Genomic DNA, 24,896 nt, shown 5'->3' on the forward strand with positions numbered 1-24,896 from the left:
TAAATGTCTTACAAAACCACAGTTCCCAGAACTCTATATCATGAGCTAGGGCTGTTCAATGGGCGTCAAACTGGACTATTTCTGCAGTGTGGATGCAGCCAAAGAAAAATGTAAAATACAGTGTATTCTGCTACAGAGGAGCGTGAAGCAAGGAAGAAAACTAGAGGACAGTCTAATTGAGCGGAATTTGTGTGTTTGTTTTCTAAGGTCCAAAACGCACTGCAGAAATGATCCAGTTTGGGACTGATTTATCTGCCCTGGCTGAGTGCTAGGGAATCCTGGGAATTGTAGTTTTGTGAGACATTCAACCTTCTGTGGTCCAAACCACACTGCAGAGATGATCCAATTTGATACCACTTTAACTGTCCTAGCTCAGTGCTAGGGAATCCTGGGAATGGTAGTTCTGTGAGACATTTAGTCTTATCTGCTCCAAAACACACTGCAGAGGTGATCTAGTCTAGTTTGAGACCACTTTAACTGCCTGGGCTCAGTGCTGGGGGATTCTGGGGCCTGTAGTTTTGTGTGTGTGTGTGTGAGAGAGAGAGAGAGAGAGAGAGAGAGAGAGAGAGCTCTGGTTCCACACCAAACTACAGTTCCCAGGAATCCCTAGCACTCAGCCAGGGATCATCATTATTCCACCCTGCAGTGTGTTTTGGACCTAATTTCCAGCAAGAAAAGCAGGAGGGGAAAGGTCTACCTGGGCTGCTCCTGCCTCCCCCTGGAAGGGGCTCCCACCAGGGCTCCTCCAGAGTGTCCCCCATGGGCTCCTGCTGCTCCTGCTCCTGGGGCTGGGAAGAAGGGGCTCGGGCCACGCCGCCTCGGCCTCCAGGCACAGGCTTCCCTCTAAATTGGAAAGCCCGCCCAGAAAGAGAGAGAGAGACAGAGAGAGAGGGGGGGAGGCCTTGCCTGGCTGGGAGGAGGAGCCACGGCACTCAGGCCCTTCTTAGTCCTCAGGGCTGTGTTCACACTGGAGGAATAGCCCAGTTTGACATCGCTTTAACTGCCAATTTAAAAGTATATATGTGTGTGTGTGTGTATATATATATATATATATACACACAGACACAGACTGTACATCTAAACTGGGAACATTCAGGGAAGTTTGAACTGGAACGCGTCCGTCCCAAATCCAGCTCTGCAGAAATAATCATCCAGTCTGAGGCCTGGGCTCAATGCTGGGGGATTCTGGGAAGTGTAGTTTGTGAGCCATTTAGCTTTCTGTGTCAGAGGGCTCTGGTGCCACAATAAACCACAATCCCCAGGATTCCCTAGCACTGAGCCAGGGCAGTGAAAGCAGTGAAGAAGTTGGCAGCAGGAGCTACTTCCTCAGGTGCAGTTAGATAACTTCCAAAATATTGCTCAGATGCATAGGGAAGCTCCTGCTGCCACTGCGTTCTTTCGGCTCCTCTCAAAGGCGCCACAAGATCTCTCTCCCTCTGCTTCACACGGAAAGGGCCCAGTGTTTGGGAAGCCACAGTCCTCCTCAGAGGGAACCTGGAGGGAAGAACAAAACTCCGAAGCGCACCCGGAAGTGAGAGGACTGCGTGACTCTAACGGTATAGCTCTACGCGGAAGCGTCTGTGCGGAGGTTGCGCTGCTTTACGGCAGGCGCGGTGTGCGGCTTTGCGACGGGATGTATTGGCAGCTGGGGGTCGCACTTTACGGCGCGGTGGAGGGGCACGTCAACAGCGATGGCGGAGGGGGAGGAGGCGGCGTCTCCGCCGAGCAGCTGCAGCTGGTGAGTTGGAACTAGGCTGTCGGTTAGGCAGAGGCTCCAGGAGGGAAGGAGCAGGGAAGGAGGGCCCTGGGCGGCAGGGGCTCCCGCCTTCCCTGGGCCCCCGGCTGAAGCCCACTGCCTTCGGTCGGGAGCCTTCAAGTGACTCCAGTGTAAGAAGAGCCAGGGCTCGAAGAAGGGGACCCAATGGGTGACCTTGGCTCAAGTCACACTCTCTCAGCCTCCTGCTCAGGGGAAGGCAATGGGGAGCCTCTTCTGAACAAAGCATTGAGTCGTAGAGTTGGAAGAGACCCCAAGAAGGGCCCTCCAGTCCAACCCCCTTCTGCCATGCAGGAACTCTCCCTCGAAGCATCCCCAGGGACAGAGGGCCATCCAGCCTCTGCTTAAAGACCTCCAAGGAAGGAGACTCCACTACACTCCCAGGAAGGAGTGTGTTCCACTGTCGAACAGCTCTTACTCTCAGGAAGTTCCTCCTAATGTTGAGGTGGAATCTCTTTTCCTGGAGTTTGCATCCATTGTTCCGGTTCCTGTTCTCTGGAGCAGCAGAAAACAAGCTTGCTCCCTCCTCAATATGACATCCCTTCAAATATTTAAACAGGGCGATCATATCACCTCTTAATCTTCTTTTCTCCAGGCTAAACATCCCCAGCTCCCTAAATCTCTCCTCATAGGGCATGGTTTCCAGACCCTTCACCATTTTAGTTGCCCTCCTTTGGACACGCTCCACTTTCTCAACATCCTTTTGAAACTGAGTTGCCCAGAACTGGACACAATATTCTAGGTGGGGCCTGACTAAAGCAGAATACAGTGGCAATATTACTTCTCTTGATCTAGACACTATACTTTTATTGATGCAGCCTAGAATTGCATTAGCCTTTTTAGCTGCTGCATCGCACTGTTCACTCATGTTCAACTTGTGGTCTACTTGGATTCCCAGATCCCTTTCACATTTAGTCTCATTCAGCCAGGTGTCCCCCATCCTATATCTGTGCATTTCATTTTTCAGCCCTAAGTGCAGTACCTTACATTTCTCCGTGTTGAATTTCATTTTGTTAGCTTTGGCCCAGCTTTCTAGTCTATTCAGGTCATTTTGAATCTTGATCCTGTCCTCTGGGGTATTAGCTATTCCCCCTAATTTGGTGTCATCTGCAAATTTGATAAGTATTGCTCCCAATTCTGTCATCCAGGTCATTGATAAAGATGTTGAATAGCACTGGGCCCAGGACAGAGCCCTGTGGGACCCCACTGGTTACACTGTCAGCATTAGAGGGAGGCATTGGGAAACTTCCCTCGGTCCATTCTTGTTAAGAAAAGCCATTGATAAGTTCGTATTTGGGTCGTTCCAAGTCAGAAAGGCCTGCAACACAACACATGATCTAGTCATAAAAGCAGAAGGGAGTGGAGAAATGTGTTTTCTTTCCCATAGAACAGGACCTCCCTTGTCAGATAAGCCTGTCTGGAATAAGACAGCAGTACGATCATATAGTCCTCCAGACATTTTGGACTGTAGTTCCCAGCATCCCTTACCACTGGTTATGCTGGCTAGTGCTTTTGGGATTTAAGGTCCAACAAGATCTAGAAGGCTGGGTGATTCCCACCCTAGAGCCAGTGTGGCCTAGTGGTTTCAGCATTGGACTAGATTCTGGAGACCAGGATTTGATTCCTGGCTAGGCCATGAAACCCACTGGGTGGCCTTATGCGAGTCACACTCTCTCAGCCTCAGGGGAAGGCAATGGCAAACCTCCCCTGAAGAAACTTGCCAAGAAAACCCCATGATAAATATGCCTTAGAGTTGCCATAAGTCAGAAATGAGTTGAAGGCACACAACAATAACAACAACAACAAACCAAATATAGATTAGTCTTATCCCCCTTTGGAGGGAGGTCTATTTGTAACCCCAAGGGAAAGACCCACAAATTATTTAGAGCTGCCCATTCTTCCAGGTCTAAGTTCATTGTTGCTCCAGAATGAGGGGCCAGAGAAAGGAACAACTGGTTGCCCAGTGAGTTCAGCCTCCAAAGAATTCCCTCCAAGGCCAGGGTCCTCATGAAAGTTTGTTGTTGTTGTGTCTTCAAGTCATTTCTAATTTATAACAAGCCTAAGGTGATCCTATCATGGAGTTTTCTTGTCAAGTTTCTTCAAAGAAGGCTTACCATTGCCTTCCCCTGAGACTGAGAGAGCGTGACTCACCCAGGGTCACCCAGTGAGTTTCATGACTGAGCGGGGAAACAGACCCTGGTCTCCAGAGTCCTAGTCCAGCACTAGGCCACAGTGGCTCTCCTGATTTTCCAGACTAAGGTGCTCCACAGTCTACACCAAAGGGACGGTGCAATGCTGCCCTTTTCCTAAGATCGAGGCCGTGTCAACCGCATGTCCCAGCCCCAATCCGATCTTTTGAGGGCTCATTTTTGGCTCTTGAAAGGGCCATAGCTGTGGCAACACAGCTATATGGTGCTCCTTTGGTGCTGCATCATATGGGTGCAGTGCCTGAGTAGCAACATGACTCTGTGCTCTGCGTTGAGCGGTGCGCAGCATCATGGCGCCTCGGTGGAGTCGGGGCTTGCGTCATCTGGATGTGACACTTCGACTCCGCCCCCAGGCCAGCCTTTTAGGCCGGTCTGTACAGGACCTAACACGGTTATGTTTCTGAATTTAAACATGACATTGTATTCTCAAGTTGCAAATTTCTTGTGCTGTGTATTAAAATTTTTATGTTGAGTAAGAGCTTAAGTAAATCTCCAAGACTCTTTGAGTTATGCTGATGAGCAAATGAGTTTGGAGATAATTATAATGTAAGCAAAGGCTGTTGTAAGGTTCCAAAGGGCAGTGCAATGTTGGAAGTCTGTGGCAGTTGAAATAGACGTTCCAGGGAGGACAAACTCCAAGCTTTATAGTCCTTTTGCATCTTCCTGATAAATTCACCAAGTTTCATTAGCCATAACATATTTATTACATGTTTTATACAGTAAACATGAAGTTAAAATTTCAGACAGATTTTTTCAGAGTTGTAGACTCAAATATTTTTAAACATCTTTTATGTGTTGAATAAATGGAGGCCCCATACAGACAGGCCAAAATAAAGCTGCTTCGGGTCACTTTGGAGGTATGCTGTTTAAATGATACATGTGTCCTAAGATTCCAGAAGCCACGTCAAAGCCACACTCCAGTCCTTAGGACTGGAACATAGCTTTGGCACAGCTTCCGGACTAAACAGCATACCTCCAAAGTGACCTGAAGCAGCTTTATTTTGGCCTGTCTGTATGGGGCCATAGTTACAGAAAAAGAGTTCTTATTAACTGCATGTTGCTAGTTAACAAATGTAAGACGGTATTTGTTTGAAAAGTGCTTCGGAGGAATACTGAGACATGATAAAGTGTGGCTCACCAGGAAACATTAGGCAGAAGAGCCTAAATAAAAAACATCACTACAGAAACTTAGATTTCAGCATCTTCTCCAGTTTTTCTAGCACATGTCCATGGCACAAAGAAAGAGACAGTAAACTATGCAGAGGCATAATATTGCTAAAATAAAATACCAGATCCTGAGACATTTGTCCTACCATGACTACCTCTTAGACGCAGCTCCTTGGAAGTTCTTAGGTGTTTTAGAAATACGAACATTTTTGTGTTCCAGAAGTACAAACCATACTTGGGAGAGATATCCCCCCACCTAGTGCAATGAGGACTGATCATCCATGCTGATTAATTACTGTAGAAGAATGGCAAAACATGGGTATGGGGGAACTGGGGTAAACTGAAAGAAGTCCTGGCTGAATGACATTGTGAACAAGGAGGAAAGCCTCAAAGTTCCCATTTGGGACACTATATTAAGTTCGCTATATTTTGTTCGTTAACACAAGGGCAAAATCATGGAAGAACAACAGCCAGATGGCTCAAATTGTGCCCCCGTGTAAAAGATTCTCATACTAATACCCAGAGGTCTAGCAGAGACCAACACAGACTATACTGTAGTGAAATGGAAGAGTGTAGTACTGTAGTTCCCTTCTAACTGTCTTGAATCAGCTGCTCAGAAGAAAAGCAGAAGTTTAAAGTGGCCATGAAATATGCATGGAGGGGTCAAGATTTTGCAAGAGATGACTCAAATTATCACAGTATCTTAAAGTATTAACTAATTAATATGGGAGCCAACGTAGTGTAGTGGTTTGAGCACTGAACTGTGACTCGGGGCCATGATTCAAATCTCCACTTGACCATGAAAGCTCACTGAGTGACCATGGGCAAGTCACATTTTATCAGCTTTAGAGGAAGGCAAAAACAAACCCCCTCTAAACAAATTTTGCCAAGAAAATCCCTTGATAGTGACACTTTAGGGTCACCATAAGTAGAAAATAATTTGAAGGTGCACACAACAACAACAACAACAACAATAATGAATATGCCCCAAACCATATAAAACAGTTGTTGAACTACTGTCATTAGGATAACTGTAAGCTTCATGAGATATGAACAAATATTGTATCTGCCAAGATGTAGCACATTTGTTTATGGTTCCAACCAAAAACCTAGTTTCAAAAGTAGTACCCATATTTAGTCAGTAGCACAGATCCTCAGGAACTCTTAACTTGACATGAATGAACTTGCACACACATTTATAAATACAAAGCAAGCATGGCAGGAAGGTGAAAGACTATAATTACGATCGTACGGCCCCATACAGACAGGCCAAAATAAAGCTGCTTTGGGTTACTTTGAAGGTATGCTGTTTAAATGATTCATGCATCCTAAGAGTCCGGAACCTGCGCTCCAGTCCTTAGGACTAGATCATGGCTGTGGCACAGCTTCCGGGCTCTTAGGACACATGCATCATTTAAACAGCATACCTCCAAAGTGACCTGAAGCAGCTTTATTTTGGCCTGTCTGTATGGGGTCGTATACACCAAAGGGAACCTCCAGGCCCAATTGAGTTTGAGAAATGTTCTTGGGATGCTGAATTCCAGTAATGCATGGGGTAAAAAAGTAAGGATAAAAATATCTGTATATTTTATTTTACTGTCATAAACTGAGCCTTAGGAGTAATTTCAGTGTTTTAAAGTGTGGCAATATTTTACCAAAGCTGATATACCGCTGAACAATGGTGTTATGAAGAAGGAGGTGAGGCCACCTGGAGAATCTGACTCAGGTCCAAGGTCTGATATTTCTCATTTTTTCTCAGTGCCAGCTTTATTACCTAATTTACTTCAATCACACTGCAGCAACTTAACATCAAAAGTCTGTTCTCCAACCCTCCTTCAAAGTGTTAATGCTAGTAAAAAATCTTCCAGCTAGACAGAAGGTGAGGAGGAAAAGGAGTTTAAAACAACTATGTAAAAAAAGGAGCTTCTTTGTTAACTGTAGTATGCTGGTACTAAGTTTGTCACTGTGTGTCACTGTAACTACTACAGCAGTGATGGTAAATGTTTTAGAGACTGAGTGCCCAAACTGCAACCCAAAAGCCACTTATTTATCGCAAAGGGTCATGTCCCTCTGACTATCTAGTAACAAACTCTGGCAAACTCTGAACTGAGGTGATGGCATGTGTGCTCACAGAGAGGGCTCTGAGTGCCACCTCTGGCACTCGTGCCATAGGTTCGCCACCACTATACTACAGTATATCCAGTGTGGTGTTATTAATACTTTATGAACAGATGTCCCGTGCCTAGATGTTTGTAGAAAAAGCTTGCAGCAAGCAATAATTGTAATATTAAAATTCTTGCAATGCCCTGTTTGAAGAATATTGGCTGAAATTCACTAAGGCAGGTACAAATACATATCCACCTTAGTTACATAGCTATGTGAGATCTCCCACCCAGCCCCTACCTCATCCTCACTGGATAGCAGCCACTGTGAGTAACCATAGTCTGTTCCTCTGTTTATCAGGAAGTAGATGGGTGATGTTTTCACCCTGCCCTGTGAGCAATCTCCAGTACAAAAAGTCTGAATCAGAGTCCCTAATCACAGTTCCTCTTTCCACCAGAGATTACTGTTGGGGGTGGAAATGTCACCAGCTTTTTGATTAACCAGGAGCAGACCCATGCCCCCATCACAGCTGCTGCCCAGTAAGTGAAGACTGGAGCAGTTTCACAGTCCATACCTTCCCTAAACTTGGGGCTATGTAGAGATCACGAATATGAACCAGGCACCAATGTGTAACTCTACGTTATGCATATATAACTTACCTTTATTAATTCCAGCCATTCTCTCTCGCTTTCACTAACTCTTATCTCCACTTTTTTGTATTACATTATGCATTAATAGTGGTCTTAAATTGTTTTTATCAACTTCACTGTTGGTAATTTTTTGCCACTTAAAAGCAAGTACAATGTGTTTTGTTCATTTGTTATTTGTGCAGGTACCTTTATACAATCCAAATTCTTCTTTTAAATCTTTTCTAAAATTGTTGCTGTGTAATTTCAACGCAAGATTTATAGCAACTTTAGGGCAAACATATTGTTAGGGTTTTTTGGGGCAAGTTTTGATCATAGAGGGTTTGCCCTTGCTTTCCTCTGGGGCTGAGATAGAGTGACTTGCCCAAGGTCACCCAATGGGTTTCCATGGCCAAGTAGTCCAGGCTGGCTCCAGTGGTGACTGTGCAGAAACACAATTGCCATCACCCCATCTCTTTCTGGGTTTTAATTATACATTTGTTGTGTTTTTGTTTTTGTTATTTTGCAGGGGTGGGGGCAGTGGTCCTGATGCTGGAGAACAATAAAAACCCTAACAGGAATAGGGCTACAGAATAACAAATACCAACCTCAGTGTTCTGCTGCCAGAGGCAACTATATCACTTAGCCTTATGGTAGTTTTAGCCTTGTGTATTGCAAGATCAGAAGCAATACACTTCTGAATCTCATTTGCAGAGATCATCATTGGAAGAGTTCTGTTGATCTCATATCCTGCTTGTAGGCTTCCCGCAAATGTGCGATTGGCCAGGCCAGTAAGAGAGCTAAATACTAGACTAGACAGGCTTTCAGTCTGTTCTGATCCTTTGCTGTTACATGTCAGTTTGAGTGTTGCCTCAGAAATTGCACCTAAAAGCAATGCAAGCTGTACCTTTCCATAGTTCAATAAGATTCATGTTACAAATTTTAAATGGCTTAATTAATTTCTGTCATACTTTCCAGCACACACTGGATTCACAAGACAACTCTTAAATATAATTAACAGCATAATCAGCATTTTATTTTTGTGTGTACATCATTAAAAGAATGAGAACACATTTTTTTGCATGACTTTTCAAAAGTAAAACCCACAGGGTTCAGTAGTGCTTATTTTCAGGTGACTTGAAAATTTTTACTTCAAATGAGTTGAACTTATTCATATATACTTCTATTTACATCTAAGTATGTCTGTAGTATGAAGCAGAAATGCTACTGAGTTCTAAATTTACTTACCCTTGAGTCCCATTGCATGAGAAAAGCAGAATATAAATTCAATAAATATAATGAATAAAAATAATATTATTTTTTTTTCAGGGAAAATGATCTTGCAGAAGCTCTAGAAGAAGGTGGTTGCGATCTTGAAACAGTTAGAAACATAATCCAAGGGAGAGCAATACCAGATGACCTTAGAGCCAAGGTCTGGAAGGTAAGGATATCACATTTTATTGGAAGGTGATCATTTGTATGTTTATTTCAAAAGATGCAGGAACACATAAGAGCTGCCTTATCCTCTTAAATTTTCCTTTTATAAGCGCCTTTAAATTATACTTAGAACTGCAGTTGGTTAACAGCTCAACTAGAGAAATATTATGCAGGGAGAAATTGTGCAGAAGGAAAAGCAAAAAGATTTATTTTGAAGCAAGGAAATGATAGGTAGAAAGTAGACTAAAAGTCTCCTTCCCCCAGCACTTCTTTGTTCACAGACGCACGCACACACACAGTGCAAAGTGACTTTCCTCTAATAAGGATATCAGATCACTGTTATGTTTATCTGTATGCCCATAAACTCAGAGGTGGCTGTTAACTTCATGAATGAAGTCGACAGAACTAGAGAAAGGAAGAGTAAGTAAAATGGATTGTTCCTACTTTTACAGTGGTAGCGCAATATTATTTATTTTTAAGACATTATTAGAAAAAACATATGTTGTATTTTAAAGAGAAAGTTATCATATCTTCCAGTGTTAATATGGGAAATACTTTTTATATGTGAAATACTTTTTTTGAAATATTCAGATTTAAGAAGCACATATTGGATACAGTGAAGAGGACCAAGTGAAATTATAACCTCCTCCTGTCTTTGTTTTTAGATTGCACTGAATGTAGTAGGGAAAGGAGACAGTTTGGCTTCCTGGGATGGTTGCTTAGATCTCCCAGAACAGACACTGATTCACAAAGACTGTCAAGAACTAGTTGGTAAGTCTGAAGAAACACTTATTCTCTCTAACAATTGCCTTCTTGTCCTGAACTGAAGACTTTCTCCAACATAAAAATCAGTTCCCTGTGATCTACTAATGGAGTCTCCCACGCTATGCTATTTTGGTTGAGATACATCCCCATTAAGACATGGGCCCTGTACAGACGGCTTGTGAACGAAGTCTGGATGCAGCATCCTGACGCTGAACACCCTTACTCCACCCACTGGGCATCATGATGCCATGTGCCACTCCAGATGATGTGCGGCATCATGGTGCAACTCCAGCGCTGCATCTACATGATGCAGTGCTGAAGGGACATCATAAAGCCACACCACAGCAGCAAGGCCTCCATTAGGCTTCTGTCTGCTTTGGGGGTGTGCATTATGTAAAGCCTCTTTATTTGACCAGTCTGTTTTGGGCCAGTATTCACTACACATGATTACTCCAAATAGGGCATAAGTATTGTGACATTGTGGTATTTCTTGTAGTTATAATGGTTTTTAAAAATATCCAAATAAGATTTCTGTTACCCTGGGCCATTTTCTGACATTTTCCAGAAGCAGCTGGAACATTTTATCCAACCCTTGCATGGGTTTCATTTTAATCCTGAGACATATTGAAACAACATGTCCCCTTCTCTTGTCTACTTCTCTTTTTAATTTAAATTTTTGGACCTATTGCTCATCAGTGAAATATCACATTTGCACTAGGTGACCCTTAAAAAAATCGAGGGAGGGGAAAATTTGCACTTCAAATCATAGGACCACCTTATCAAACCAGACCTCAGCTTAAATTTGTTTTTAGGAGAGTCCTATTACAGATGCAAGAAATCACTGCAGTGGGCCCTCTATATATGCGGACCTGTGATCCACAGATTTTAGCATCAGCAAATGGAAAGCCCCTGGTTGTCCCCAGTGGCGGCATGTGCATGAGGCCATGCCACCATTAGGGACTCCCAAAGAACCTTTCAGCAGCCAGAAGAGAGCGGGAGCACGGCACCTTGGAAAGAACCCCACCCCCATCATTCCATTCCTCTCTCGGCCTCCTTGGGCCGTCTTCTCTTCTCCTGCCTGCCTGCCTGCGGTGAGATGAGCTGGGCTGCTTGGTCACCAAAGGGCTTGGCCTGTCCTCCTCCTTCTCCTCATCCTCCATCTGGGTAGGCTTGGGGTTGGGGGCAGCATGGCCTGGCTATCTGGGCCATTTTCTACTGCAGCTCATTTGCCCCAGAAGTGTGGCGGTGGGTGCGGCAGCCCTCCTCACATGGCCCAGATCAGTTCCGAGCTGTGCCTCACCTCTTCCCTGGATATACCCTACATGATCCTTGGCAGGCTTGGCCCGGCCCAATAATGACAGTGCAGCCATTAGAGACAATGGAACTTGAGCATCCATGGATTTTGGTAATAATAATAATAATAATAATAATAATAATAATAATAATAATAAAATTATATTTCCCCGCCTCTCCCCACGGATCAAGGTGAGAGTACAGCCAGTATCAAATCAATAATACATCATAATTACAATCATTAAAGTCAGTTCATAAAATAACATATCTAAAAAAACCCACATGATTTACAAATACAATTTAAAAAACGTCCTGAGGTAGATATATATTTGGGGTGATTTCCCTTATAAAGGGTCAGAGGGGTATGCTTTCTGGAAGAGATGGGTTTTCAGCGCCTTTTTAAAGGTGTCTAGAGTGGAAGTGAGTCGCCATGGGGAGGACCGGAACAGATCCCCTGCGGATACCAAGGTCCCACTATACTTACAGCCTCTCATAAACATGGAAGGAGTAAACATGGAGGCAGTAATAACCTGCAAAACCTGGGCATAAACCAAAGGGCTATATTACAGGACCTCAAGCTTCTTTAGAGGTCAAAGATAGTAGTTAGCTTTTGTTGTGGTTCTATATCTGCTTTATAGTCTTACTATTGTTGTTTTATTCTTTCAGTTGTTTTTAGTATTTGTAACATTGCTTTGAGAACATTTTTTAAAACCAAAGAATTCTATAAATAAATAAATAAATAAATAAATTCATCCATTACAAGATAAGATAATATATTTTGGTGTTGTCTTCACCAGTGTAATTTCTGACTTATGGCGACTCTAAAGTGAACTTATCACAGGGTTTTCTTGGCAGTGGTGGTTTGCCCATGTCTTCCTCTAAGTCTGAGACAGTGTGACTTGCCCCATTTGTTTTGCATGGCCAAGCAGGAATTTGAACTCTGGTGTCCCAGTGTCTTAGTCCAACAGTCAAACCACTATACCAAGCTGGGTCTCAATATTTTTATATATTGCTAATACAATATATATTAGTTACTTGTTTTTATGTGCCTCTGGGATTTTGAGGGAGGATGGAATGGATGAAAGATCTTTGTGGCCACTCATTCAAGATAGCTGTAAAACATGTCTATGCTAAACGACGCAGGGATGTGTGGCCCTGAAAGTCCTGTTCATATTTACAGCTGTGCAGTTTGCTGTAGGCTGTCCATCTGTGGAGTGAGTTTCAGGGACAATAGATGAGCACCTGGGAAAAGCAGTACAGTATGTGCAAAAGCAGTATGTCCATTAAGTTATAGTGCAACACTTATAGAGCTGCTCAGTGGCTTTCCATAACATTGGACCAGGATCTGAATACAATAATTATGCATGAATTTCCATGTGTACCCTGGAGCCCCTTAGCCCCTTCTGGCTCCTGAAGAACCCCACACCCCTGAAAATGTACTGTAAATGTACTCCTTAAACTTGGAGAAAAAAAGTAGAAGGGAAAATTAGTGGCATAGGGAAAGAACAAAGAAAGTGGCAGTTGGACCTGGGGCATTAAATTATGTTGGCATAGGCATAGTACTATTATAGATGCATGATACAGTGCCTTCTCTCTCTTGTTCAGGTAAACTCAATCTAATAGGTAGCATCATTCAACGTAATGCCATGTTTCTATCACAATCATAATATTTGTCTTCTTTCAGATCAGCTGTCTTTGCCAGAAGAGGAGAAGTCAGTATTACTTTTGGATATAGACTCTGTGATTACTTTTTACTGTAAATCTCGTAATGTCAAATACAGTTCTAACCTTAGTTGGACATATCTACTCAAGCCATTGGTGAATCTTCGGCTTCCGCGAAGTGACTTGTACAACTGCTTCTATGCTATCATGAATAAATACATTCCTAGGTAAAGAGAAAAATCTTCAGGTGTACTGTAGGTGGTATAAATTGATATCTGTCCCTTCACCCTCCATGTTTTCAAGAAACGGCTCTCTGACACTTTCTGAAGAAAGACATATTCTGTTGTATCCGTGGCTGTCTCTTCTTATGATCATGCAGTACAAAACTGCAAAATATCTGTCATTTGTTTAATGACAGATGTACAATAAGCCCTCCTTATCCATAGATTTTTTTATCTACAGATTCAAGCATCCATGGATTGAAAACATTTTTTAAAAAATGATAAATTCCACATAGCAAACTTTGTTTTTCCATTTTATATAAGGGACACCATTTTGCTATGCCATTATGGGACTTGAGCATCCATGGATTTTGTTATCTGTGGGGCATCCTGGAACCAAACCCCAGCGGATAACAAGGGCCCACTGTATATGAGTGCAGTTTAAGCACCCTACATACTTGCCCTTTCAGTTGTTTATCATTATCACCATTGTGTCTTTTCTCATGTCTCCTCTCTCACTGCTCTGTTTTAAAGGGACTGTTTCCAGAAAGGGAGACCATTTCATCTTTTTCGGCTGCTCCTCCAGTACCATGAGCCAGAACTCTGCTCTTTTCTAGACACCAAAAAGATGACACCAGACTCATATGCACTCAACTGGGTAATAAAGTGAAAGTAGGGAAACATAATGAAAAGTAATCTTTGATGTCAATTTTAAAAGTATCAACTGCGGAGTAGTAGAGCTTAACAAAAGTATGCATAATAGTAATGGGGCTTTTTTGTGCACTTGGTATTTGCTAAATGAATCCTGTGCTCAAAGAATGTCTTATGAATAAATGAGAGATCTGATGCCATGCTCTAATGTTGCTAGGTTAAATGTCATTGTTTCTCCTAAAGTCCCTTGAAAACTAGTTTTGAGGAACTTTTTTTAGTTCAGATGTGTTAGCCTGTTGATGGAAACACTGAGAAGAAACTGCCCTCATTGCTTGTCATGTAGGCTGGGAAAGATGGGAGTTGTAGTCCTACACAGGTGGAAAGCATCAGATTAAATAAGGCTGAGGTAGATATACTCATAGAACTGCAAAACTTTTTGTATTCTCACTTTGCCTTTGATTCAGCTGCAATGTTTCAAATTCTAAGCCATTTATAAAAGGAAAAAATTAAAGCATGAAAAGTTTTTTAAAAGACAGAGAAAGATGCCAGATTTTTCCCTAGAAACAGTAAGATTTTCTCACCATATTCTGAGCAGGAATTGTTTTGTCTCAGTAAGTTCCTTCAGAAATTCTATGGGTTTACTTTGGTATTTTTGTATGTTTTTGGTGTGTATGCCAAATGTTTCTGTTTGTGGTAGAACATCTGCAATACTCAGTATTTAATCCTATAGAACTAAATGTCTACTACTCAGTAAATGCAGAAGTAATTAAAGTTTTACTTGAAAATGTTAGACTGTTTTGATACTCTGCATCAGAAAATAGGTCCAATGCTTCTGGTTTATTTCTAAACTTTTGGCATCATTGTTGTTCTAGCTTTCAGATAATTGCTAGCATCCAAAGTTTTTCTAGTTTATGGAAATTCAGAATATTTGAGTGAATTTCTAAAATGCACTTGAGTTTTGAGAGAAAATGTTCTCTGAAACATCAAGGATAATTGAGATTTTAGGAAATGTTTAACATGATTCTTTGCAAGTTTATGCTGAAATAAGTCATATTTAAAGTGAATCTACACTGCATTGAAGTATCAGTTTTTTTTAATATTTTACTTATCCTAGTTCTATGTTTAAGAATCTTGATATAAGTACCTCAAGAAACTACAGGTTCCAAGATTAATTGTCCCACTAAATGTTGCACATAAATTCAGTGGGCCTCCTCTCAGGTATTTATTTGTAGAATTACAGGCTTAGTGTGTCATCAGGTTTTATGTGGAAATTCCTTTGAAATCATGGGGCCTTACTTCCAAGCATATATATTTAGGACTGGAATATTTTTTTAAACAATTTGTTTACTAACAACATGCTCATGTTGACAAAAGCTTGCTTGATTTTTCTTTTATTTCAACTTTCCAGCTTGGATGCCTGTTTTCAATCCACTGTTCAAATGAAGTCACTCAGGCAATATGGGATGGATACCTACAACTGTCAGATCCATTTTTCATTTATTTTCTAATGCTAATCATTCTTGTTAATGCAAAGTGAGTATAGCATTCATGTCTAGAAAGAACTTGGTTGGCTTTGTGGGGGGGGGGGTTCCTACTTTGTACTTGGTACCTTACTTTGTATCTCTTTTTTTGCCTCTTTCTAGAGAATTTATCTTAGCACCAGAGTCAGAGGGTAAAGAAGATGTTGTGAGTAAGTCCTGTCATTGTAATGCTATTGCTGCTTTGTAAAATGTTCTGCAGACATTGTTTAACTAAAGTTCAGTAAGCACGAACAAGAGGGGAGCTGAGGTCCTCCCACTTAAGTTCCTACAAAAAGAAGAAGAAACATCCAAACCTTCAAAGCCATTCTTAAACTAACCAGTTTCCCATTCTGCATCCTAGCTTGAAGGAACATTGTTTAGGTGTCTATTATTATAATTGACCTTATTTATTCTTGACCTTGTTTATATCTCACTTTTCCCCAAAACTGGGACTCAGAGTGATTTTTAATTTACAAGTACAGTTTCAGCAAAAATATACAAAGATCAGCATTAAGATATAATTCAACTATTCACAATATTAAAACAGTTTAAAACGTACATATAAGAAAGTTAAAAAGCAATTTTAAAATAATTCTTTTAAAATTCAATAAAAGCAGTACAGCACACTCTAAAGCCCTTTCCTTAAAAACATTCAGTTCTAAAAGATGTCAGAATAAAAAAGTATTTCTCTACTAACATAAGGAGGAGTCCTTTTTGGCATCCCTGGGAAGGGAGTTCCAGAGCCTGGGAGGAGCCATCAAGAAGGATCCTATCTCGTATTTCACCAGCCATGCGTATGAAAGTGGCGAGACTGAGAGAAGGGCCTCTCTCAGGGTCCAGGCAGGTGCATTAGGGAAATGCAGTTTAAGATTACTCTAAACACTCTTTAACAAGCAAGAATCATAATCCATAGCCTGAACCTGGCTTTTCCTAACCAGCTGGAATTAAGATATGACAGGGTGCTCTATTTTTAAAGCAGATTCTTCACATGTCCTCTATAATCTGCCCGAAGAATAGAAGGGGGAGCACCTGAGTCAAAAGCTCATTCAGGTAACAATAAAACAGGGGTAGAAATTGTCTGGCCCATAAACTGTGTATGGCCCTTGGGCCTCTGGACCCTTACAGAGCTTTCCAAACCCTGAATTTTGAAAAATTATCCAGGAATGCCTCAAGGAGCATGGTTTTGTGCCTAAACATTATTTTTGAGGCCTCCACCAAAAGAGTAAAACAGTCTCTTCTGGAAGTAACTGGAACATCAGTTCTAGTCATGGAGAAGGACAGCCATGCAGTGCAACCACTTATTATTATTATTATTATTATTATTAACCTTTATTTATAAAGCGCTGTAAATTTACACAGCGCTGTACATACAATCTTTTTAATTGGACGGTTCCCTGCCCTCAGGCTTACAATCTAAAAAGACACGACACAAAAGGAGAAAGGAAAGGTGGAGGGGAAGGGGCCTTTCTAGTAGGATAATACATATAAAATACATAGCAATACAGGAAATGATTCAATAAAACAGACAACAAAAGAACATCAAATAGCAAGTGGCAATTATGCATAGAAAGGGGAGATACTGAAAATTACTCTGAAACCCATGCTGTTTGCCTACCGCTACACTAAATCATTCTTGCATGGAAAGGCTAAAGAAGTATATATAATTTTGTTGCTTTGATTCTGGTCTTATTCTTTTTTGGTTTCCTCAAATTTTTGATGTTTGAGTTTCATAAGAGTATTTTCTATCCTATTACTGCTCATAATTCCATGAGTTCTTAACCTACAGGTTTGTTCACAACCTTTTTCAGTTGGACCAATGATGCAGTAAGGAGGAGCTTAAGCTGTTAGAAAGTTTGAAGATATACTGTAACAAACGCTAGAGAATTATCATGAATATGCTGACTGTAGCATTCCATTCATTACATAGAGAGCAAATCAACAGTCCCCCTGTCCACCTTGATACAGGCTTTGTTATCCATCTTTTCCCCCCTCACCTCTTCCTGTCTTCATTAATGGGCACTGTGCCCAAGATAAAGAAAAGAATGGGTGATTCTACCCAAGAGGCAGCTTCAGGTGGAAATCTGAATCACCTATCCCAAATACAGAGATATTGACCAAGTTACTATGGTGACTAGGGCACAAATCTTGAATGTTTCCTCTAATATTCGCTAAGGGAAAATGACTGTCATATTTATTCAGCCATTTGCAATGTGCTACTGTATTAATGTTATGTTTCAGCGAGTCTTTCCCTCCTCCTCACCCCTAAACCTGCTGTTAGTGGTAAATCTCGATTGCAACATAAGTAATGGAACAAAATTTTTTGGATCATATGATATGAGTTACTGTTATATTGCTGAATGGAAGACAAGCTCCATATGTAGCATATACATTTTATATATTCGTAAAGATCATTTGCAACATTTTGCTTATGCATCAAGCCTAACTGTTTTATGTTTCAGAATCTCTAGAAAAATCCCCTTCCAGTTTGGAAGTTGAAGATATAGAAGACCTTTTCTCTTTGGCCCATTATTACTGTAGCAAAACTCCAGCTTCTTTCAGAAAGGTAATAATCAATTACCTGAATGTATTCTGTGCTTTCTTATCATACCAAAGCTAAGGAAGGGCTTTTACAGGCTATTTAAAAGGAGTAAGCATGCAGTAATTGAACAGTTTGCTTGTTTCCTTCAGTAAAAATATCTGCAACAAATATTGACATCTGCCTGCTATATCTTCATTTTTATACCATTGCTGCTCCCCATTCCCTTTTAAAAAAAACCATGATGGAGGCATTTCCCTTCTTAAACCAATTCTTTACCATTATTTGGAGTTTATAGAATGAAGACAATATTGGACAAAAGGTAGCACAGACATTTGGTAATAACACAGAAAAAAATGAATAGCCAATATTTTGATTAGGCCAAATTTTGTTTTGAGCAGCAGAGAATGCTGATGAATGCAACCTTGTTGTTATAGCAGACAGAATGGAAGTGACAAAGCAGTGGAAACCACCCAGGTATTTCACAATCAAGGACAATTCATGATTGTATGAAAAACTGCACCTGCAGAAATATTTGTACACCAAATCAGATTGTGTAAGGTGAGGTAGGCTACTGCTGGATCCATTCTTATTATTAATTAGAAATGTCCCTTAGTGTTCCCTGTATCCATTTATCAGATATTTAACTGAGGAATTATCTCTTCACTATCCTCCACTATTGCATACTTAAGTTTAGAAGAGTGCCTTCTGATATGATCACTGAATTTGTCCAATATAGTGAGTCTTTTAAGCCATTGTTGCTTCTGCCCATTCCCAGGAGGGCAGGAACACAAATTGTTCTTGCCCTGTGATTTTATAAAAAACTTGTGTTTGCATTTATATCAGCTATGGAAGTTCTCTTTAAGCATCAAAAATGAAACAGAGATACTTATTCTTTAAAACTAAAAATATATATGAAGGAATGCAATCCTGATTTTCCATGTGTGGGTGGAATGCTAGAAATACACGTGTACTTGCCTTCCAAGAGTAAAAGGAAGTACTATGTGTGGTGGTGTTTGTGCTGCATGCTTCCTTGAGAGTAGAAACCTGAGTGCATGGTATGGCTGGCCCAAGAAGTTCTTTCGGCAATGTAGAGGAAGAATCCACTCCCTGTTCCATGTACTAAAGCCAGCTGGACTGTCAGTTGAATCTTGCATTCCATCGATTATGGGGTAGTGTTCACCACCACATCTACCACCTCTGATCCATGTCTTCCATCCTATCTTCAGCCTGCTTGAGTTTTGTTATTTGACAAGATGATGAGATATAAATCCAATTTTAAATATAATATTTAGGAAGCTTAGGACTGGCTATCTGACCAACTGAGGGGAATGACAAAAGGAAGAGCCAGAAGGCTCCCACTGCTGTCTGCATTTTTGCCTGAGGTAGGGCTCAAGCAGACAAGCCATGAGCGAGCCTCAATCAACATGGGGTTGCGGCAACCAGACAGCAAGGTCCTGAGACTGGCTTCTGCCATCATCTGGAACAGACTGCCAGCAAAAAGTGTTTTTTCCCCATTCCTTTTCCGGCTGGGTTTGAGCTGCATTATAGTTGGCCTCTGCGTGGCTTCTGGCCAATCCGGGGGCTTGCGTCATCTGCACACCATATTCCCAGATCAGCCCGAATGTGACACATTTTGCCTGTCTGTTTCAGGCTGTAGTCATTTACCTGTGCTTACTAGTTGAACCAGACTTGGTGTCCAATCAACTTTAGGAGAATGGAGAGTGTTGGGTTGACCTTCATCCATCCTCTTCCTCCTCCTCATGTGATATTATGCTGTTCCATTTGATGCCAAATAAAGAGAGGAAGAAGACTGGGCTCTGATATTCTTTCTTTCCAACTTCCCTTGCTTGCCTGCAGAATCTCTGTGATGTGCTTTCTACAAATGGCATGCAGGGTTGCAGTGTACATTCACCGGAAGTTGGTACTCTTTCATGTGTATTTAGGTATTGCCAAATTTTGTATTGGTTCATTGTGTCAGTCCACCAATAGTGCCATTTCTTATAGGTCATGTATTGAGAGAAATATGAAGGGTTTCCAGCAGTGGTATCTGTGTGCATTTCATCGGATTAGTCAATTGTTCCAGATTCATTTTGGACCTTGACATAATGTATTTCATGAAGCCTGGCCTTTTCAGTGATGCTGATGATATATTTATTTATTGAGAGTATGACAGTGTAACATTTTTGGACTAGTGCACCAGTTACCTGCTGTTTGGAACAGGTCCCATAGTGGCTTGTGCCAGTATTCAAATGGCTTTGAAAACTGTTGAATTTTAAGTTGCATAAGTTGCCACTCATTCCATTAGTTTCAGTTATGCTTCATGTACTACCCAGCAAAATAGAATGGGACATTACATTGTTTCTGGCTAGGTAAATACTTCTAAAAAACAAATAAATTGCTCTGGTTACATGTAGAAAAAATTGAGCTTAAATTATATTAGTCTTGCTTCACTGATGATACTATGTTTAGGTTCATTGTCAGCTTGGGCCCTGTAGTCAGATAAAAGCATATACAGTGGTACCCCGGGATACGAATTACCCAGCTTACGAATTTTTCGGGATACGAAAAAATCCCATAGGGATTTATTGTTTCGGCTTACGAAGGTTTTTTCGGGTTACGAAAAAACCTCGGCGCTATTTTCAATGGAGCCGCGGCAGAGCCGCGGCTTTTTTTCCATTAGCGCCTATGGCAATTCAGGTTACGAAGGTTTTTCGGGTTACGAAATTAGCCGCGGAACGAATTAATTTCGTAACCCGAGGTACCACTGTAATATTTTTAAAAAGTTTTTTCTATATTTCGTGATGGATTCCATTCATTTTATTAGTATAATCACAGCCAGACATTTTAATTAGTAAAAATATTTTTAAAAATCTGTTCTTTCTGTCTTGGTGTACCTGTTTAGCGTCTTTATATTGTACAGAGCCTTAGTGTTGAACATAAATATTATTTTCTCTTGCCATTACAGGATAATCATAGTTTATTTGGCAGCAGCTTGTTGGGTCTCAAAGATGATGATTCAGATTTGAGCCAAGCTCTGTGTCTAGCAGTTTCTGTATCAGAGATTCTTCAAGCAAATCAACAGCAAGGGGTCAGTAAATTTACAACGTTTTTCCACAGATGAGAAAAATAATAATACAAGAAAACACTTAAGTATCTGCAAGACATGTTTTCCATGTCTTCCAATCATCTTTTTTTCTTCTTATGCTCCTATCATATACCCTTTTATTTGCTGCTTTTCTAAGATGCCAGTTTTTATATTATTATTTTTTACATTCCTGTCATTGCTTTTTTCCAAGAAACTGAAGACTACGTACATGATTCTCCTCTAGCCCCTTTATATCTCCACAATAGCCCCTTGAGATAATTGGGCTAAGAGTTAGTGACTGGGCTAAGCTCAGCCAAGGTGGATGATTGGGGATTTGGAAGTAGATTCTTTTCTGCCCTTTGACACTAATCTAATACACTTAACTGTTACACCACATTGAATCTCTGTGCAGTTTATGAAGAAGGAACATGAAGAAATGGTTTATATACATTTAATTGTATATTAAGTGCTTTTAAAATAGCTTTGTGGTGATCCTTAATAATTATGCAAACTAAAATCTGGGTTTGATCCACCAGTTTAACCATTGTGTTATTTAACTCAGCTATATAGAGGAGCAAAGTGATGCAGCAAACTGTGCTTATTTACATAGGAATAACTACTATTGACTTTAGTAGGATTTAATGTCTGAGTTGATATGTGTAGGCTTGCACTGTAACTGTCAAGATTTCTCCTTCCTCTTTTTTAATTTTCAATGACCTTGCCTATATGGACGGCCAAAAGAAGTGTCTAAAATAAACATAAGAAGGAAAGGATCTACTGGGTTTTAACAGCACCAAATGTTCAGTTGTTCAGTTGGTAACAAAAGCATTATTTTCTTTTGAAAATAATAGTTGTTTTTCATTTATTTTCATATTAATTTCACAATAGTCATGCTTGTAAAAAGAAAAATGGTCAAAGTCTATTGGATAGAAAAATAAGTGTGGAATTATCCGTAGGAGATACTGTATCTCAAGTACATACATGAAAAAGTGATAGTCATTCTAAAGATGAGGGCAAAAGCACATGTTTAATTGAGAGGAAATTTGAAAAATTCTCATTGAAATGTGTAAGAGCTTGTTTGCTATTTAAAGGAAAATGATTTTTTCGTTCATGTCTTTGGCTGTTAGAAGCCATTTGGATCCTGTATCCTTTCCATCACTTCAATTTTAATGGGTATAACAAATTTCTAATGTGAAAGTGATATTTAGTAGTTGTTGAAGTAAAATTAATCTAATGTTCTTATTCCAGGAAGGAGTAAGATTCTTTGTGGTGGATTGTCGCCCTGCAGAACAGTACAATGCTGGGCATTTATCGACTGCTTTTCATTTAGATTCAGATTTGGTAAGCATATTTTCTAGCTGTTTAAGATGCTTGCTTTTTCATTTCCTTAGATTGATAAAAAGAGGGATGACATCCAAAACCTAAATCCAATTGTTTATCATGACTAGAATAGAATCATAGAATCGTAGAATTGGAAGAGACCACAGGGGCCATCCAGTCCAACCCCCTGCCATGCAGGAAATCCAAATCAAAGCATCCTCGACAGATGGCCATCCAGCCTCTGCTTAAAGACCTCCAAGGAAGAAGACTCCACTACACTCTGAGGGAGTGTGTTCCACTGTCGAACAGCCCTTACTGTCAGGAAGTTCCTCCTAATGTTCAGGTGGAATCTCTTTTCCTGTAGCTTGCATCCGTTGTTCTGGGTCCTGTTCTCTGGAGCAGCAGAAAACAAACTTGCTCCCTCCTCAACATGACATCCCTTCAAATATTTAAACAGGGCTATCATATCACCACTTAATCTTCTTTTCTCCAGGCTAAACATCCCCAGCTCCCTAAGTCGTTCCTCATAGGGCATGGTTTCCAGACCCTTCACCATTTTAGTTGCCCTCTTCACCATTTTAGTTTGGACACGCTCCAGTTTCTCCACATCCTTTTTAAATTGTGGTGAATAGATCCATTGAATCAGTGCCTGAATGGTAGGTCCTATTATTTCAGTGGATCAACAGTAGTTGAGGCCAGCAAATGTAGGCTTCAAAAGTTTTCATAATATAGATAATAGATTCATCGGTTTTGTGAGTTTTGGTTGATAGTACAAACATCATGTTGTCAGTGTTAACTTCTTTCAAATGACATGGGTTTTTCCCCCATAAACAATTTATCTAACATTTAGAATCTCCACCCGTTTTACATCCTTAATCTGTATTATCATTAGTATATAGGTAATTTAGCAAGTATTTGATACTTCTTGTTGGGACTTTTCTAAAATACCTGTAACTACTAAATAAAACTAAATAAAACAATTTCCTGACAGAAAGTTATATTAGTCAATTGCAGCAACAGGATGTCTTCTGGCAAGTTAGATGGCTGTAGTGATTGATAATGGGGACCATTGGAATGACTCTTTAAAAACAAAAATATTCACTGTATTGGTGGCAGAGGCCTTTTCAGGAAATTGAATAAACAGACCTATTTCTCTAATTTCTCTTTTTAAAAAATGCAGTCTTTGATTCAGATAAATTTCATCCATTATCTACATTTATTTTTGTTTTGATTAGCCATGGAGAAAGCCTGAAATATTGCTTTAGATTATGAGATCCCCTTTATTCTCTCCAGTACTTGAAATAAATATTTCCATAGAAATATTATTAAATGCTTTATCTGCATAAAAAAATATCATTATGATGTTCCAAAAATTAAGTAATATTGAGAACAATTCTTACATTATTAATTACTTGTCTTTTTCGCAAAAACCAACAAACAAACAAAAAACACTCTCTGAACCTCATGGAAATTCTGAGAAATGTGTCTCCTTTCTCTGCTTGCCAAGATGGTAGTAAATATCTTTTAGACATTATTTAGTAGAGATGAGTTTATAATTCTTTGTTAATATCTTATCTGTATTTTCTTTTTGAATCACTGTAGTTATAGGCATTCTCCAAGAATCTGGCATCTGCCCTTTTTCTAAACTCATCACACACAATATTTAATGGTTTCATGGTTGAAGTAGCTCATCTTCAAATTTCTTATAATTTGTTTATTTGTCCAATTTATGTCAGTATATGAGATCACTTTTGATCATGCATGAAAACTTCTATTGTATTTTCCTACATGTGTGTTGCATTTGGGATATGTGAAGTAACTGGAAAACTGTTTGCAAGGCAGATATTATTTTACTCCTTATTTTAATATCAAAATGTTTGCAAGTAATATGTTGTTGTTTTTTCCTCAATCGGCAACTGAATAGTTGTACAAAAAGGAAATGTGTTTTTTTAATTGTTTCACAGATGCTCCAGAACCCTTCAGAATTTGCCCAGTCTGTGAAGTCCTTGTTAGAAGCACAAAAACAGTCCATTGAGTCTGGCTCCATAGCTGGTGGAGAGCACCTTTGTTTCATGGGAAGTGGTCGAGAAGAGGAGGATATGTACATGAACATGGTGTTGGCACACTTTTTACAGGTATCTAAAATATTAGCATGTGTTGTATTTCAGCACAGTAATATGTTTCTTCTTTCATTTACCATCAATGTGAAGAGGCTAGCATTCTCATATTTAGCATCCATGGGAGTAAAACAAGTATAATACTTTTTGAATTTATTTTCCTAGAAATTGCCTATTGTGTTTGACTAGTGTATCTTAGTTCCTGTCATGTGAATGTAGCAGAATTGGTAATGCACTGCAAGTTGTTACATCTTTGATTATGCAGAATTGAAACAAGACGTTTAGCTCTATCTGTTTAATACTGTCTTAAGGGGGGGGAGGGATAAAGTGTTTTTAATTGTCATATTTTATATTTTACTGTTGTTAACCGCCCGGATTGGTTTGCCAGAGGGCGGTATACAAATAAATA

General features: G+C 40.2%; 2 protein-coding genes across 4 annotated transcripts in view; one reads left to right on the top strand and one right to left on the bottom strand.

The window, feature by feature from the left end:
- The window catches only part of CMSS1 (cms1 ribosomal small subunit homolog), a 257,043-nt gene extending 256,184 nt beyond the window's left edge, over positions 1-859 (bottom strand). The window contains exon 1 of the mRNA XM_042456828.1: positions 698-859. Coding sequence (XP_042312762.1) covers positions 698-761 — 64 coding nt within the window. The 5' untranslated portion in view covers positions 762-859. The remainder of the gene's footprint in view (positions 1-697) is intronic.
- A 764-nt stretch (positions 860-1,623) lies between these two features.
- The window catches only part of TBC1D23 (TBC1 domain family member 23), a 43,242-nt gene continuing 19,969 nt past the window's right edge, over positions 1,624-24,896 (top strand). Inside the window, exons 1-11 of one of the 3 annotated variants that reach the window (XM_042458670.1) lie at positions 1,624-1,731; positions 9,206-9,318; positions 9,980-10,085; positions 13,057-13,261; positions 13,790-13,913; positions 15,315-15,439; positions 15,550-15,596; positions 17,886-17,989; positions 20,931-21,053; positions 22,299-22,391; positions 24,335-24,505. In XM_042458670.1, the coding sequence (XP_042314604.1) occupies positions 1,692-1,731; positions 9,206-9,318; positions 9,980-10,085; positions 13,057-13,261; positions 13,790-13,913; positions 15,315-15,439; positions 15,550-15,596; positions 17,886-17,989; positions 20,931-21,053; positions 22,299-22,391; positions 24,335-24,505 (1,251 nt within the window). In that variant the 5' untranslated portion in view covers positions 1,624-1,691. Of the gene's footprint in view, positions 1,739-9,205; positions 9,319-9,979; positions 10,086-13,056; positions 13,262-13,789; positions 13,914-15,314; positions 15,440-15,549; positions 15,597-17,885; positions 17,990-20,930; positions 21,054-22,298; positions 22,392-24,334; positions 24,506-24,896 lie in introns of all 3 variants that reach the window. The other 2 variants (XM_042458669.1, XM_042458671.1) reach the window with 2 other exon arrangements.

The sequence above is a fragment of the Sceloporus undulatus genome, chromosome 3, assembly GCF_019175285.1.
Source record: "Sceloporus undulatus isolate JIND9_A2432 ecotype Alabama chromosome 3, SceUnd_v1.1, whole genome shotgun sequence".
Taxonomy (NCBI): domain Eukaryota; kingdom Metazoa; phylum Chordata; class Lepidosauria; order Squamata; family Phrynosomatidae; genus Sceloporus; species Sceloporus undulatus.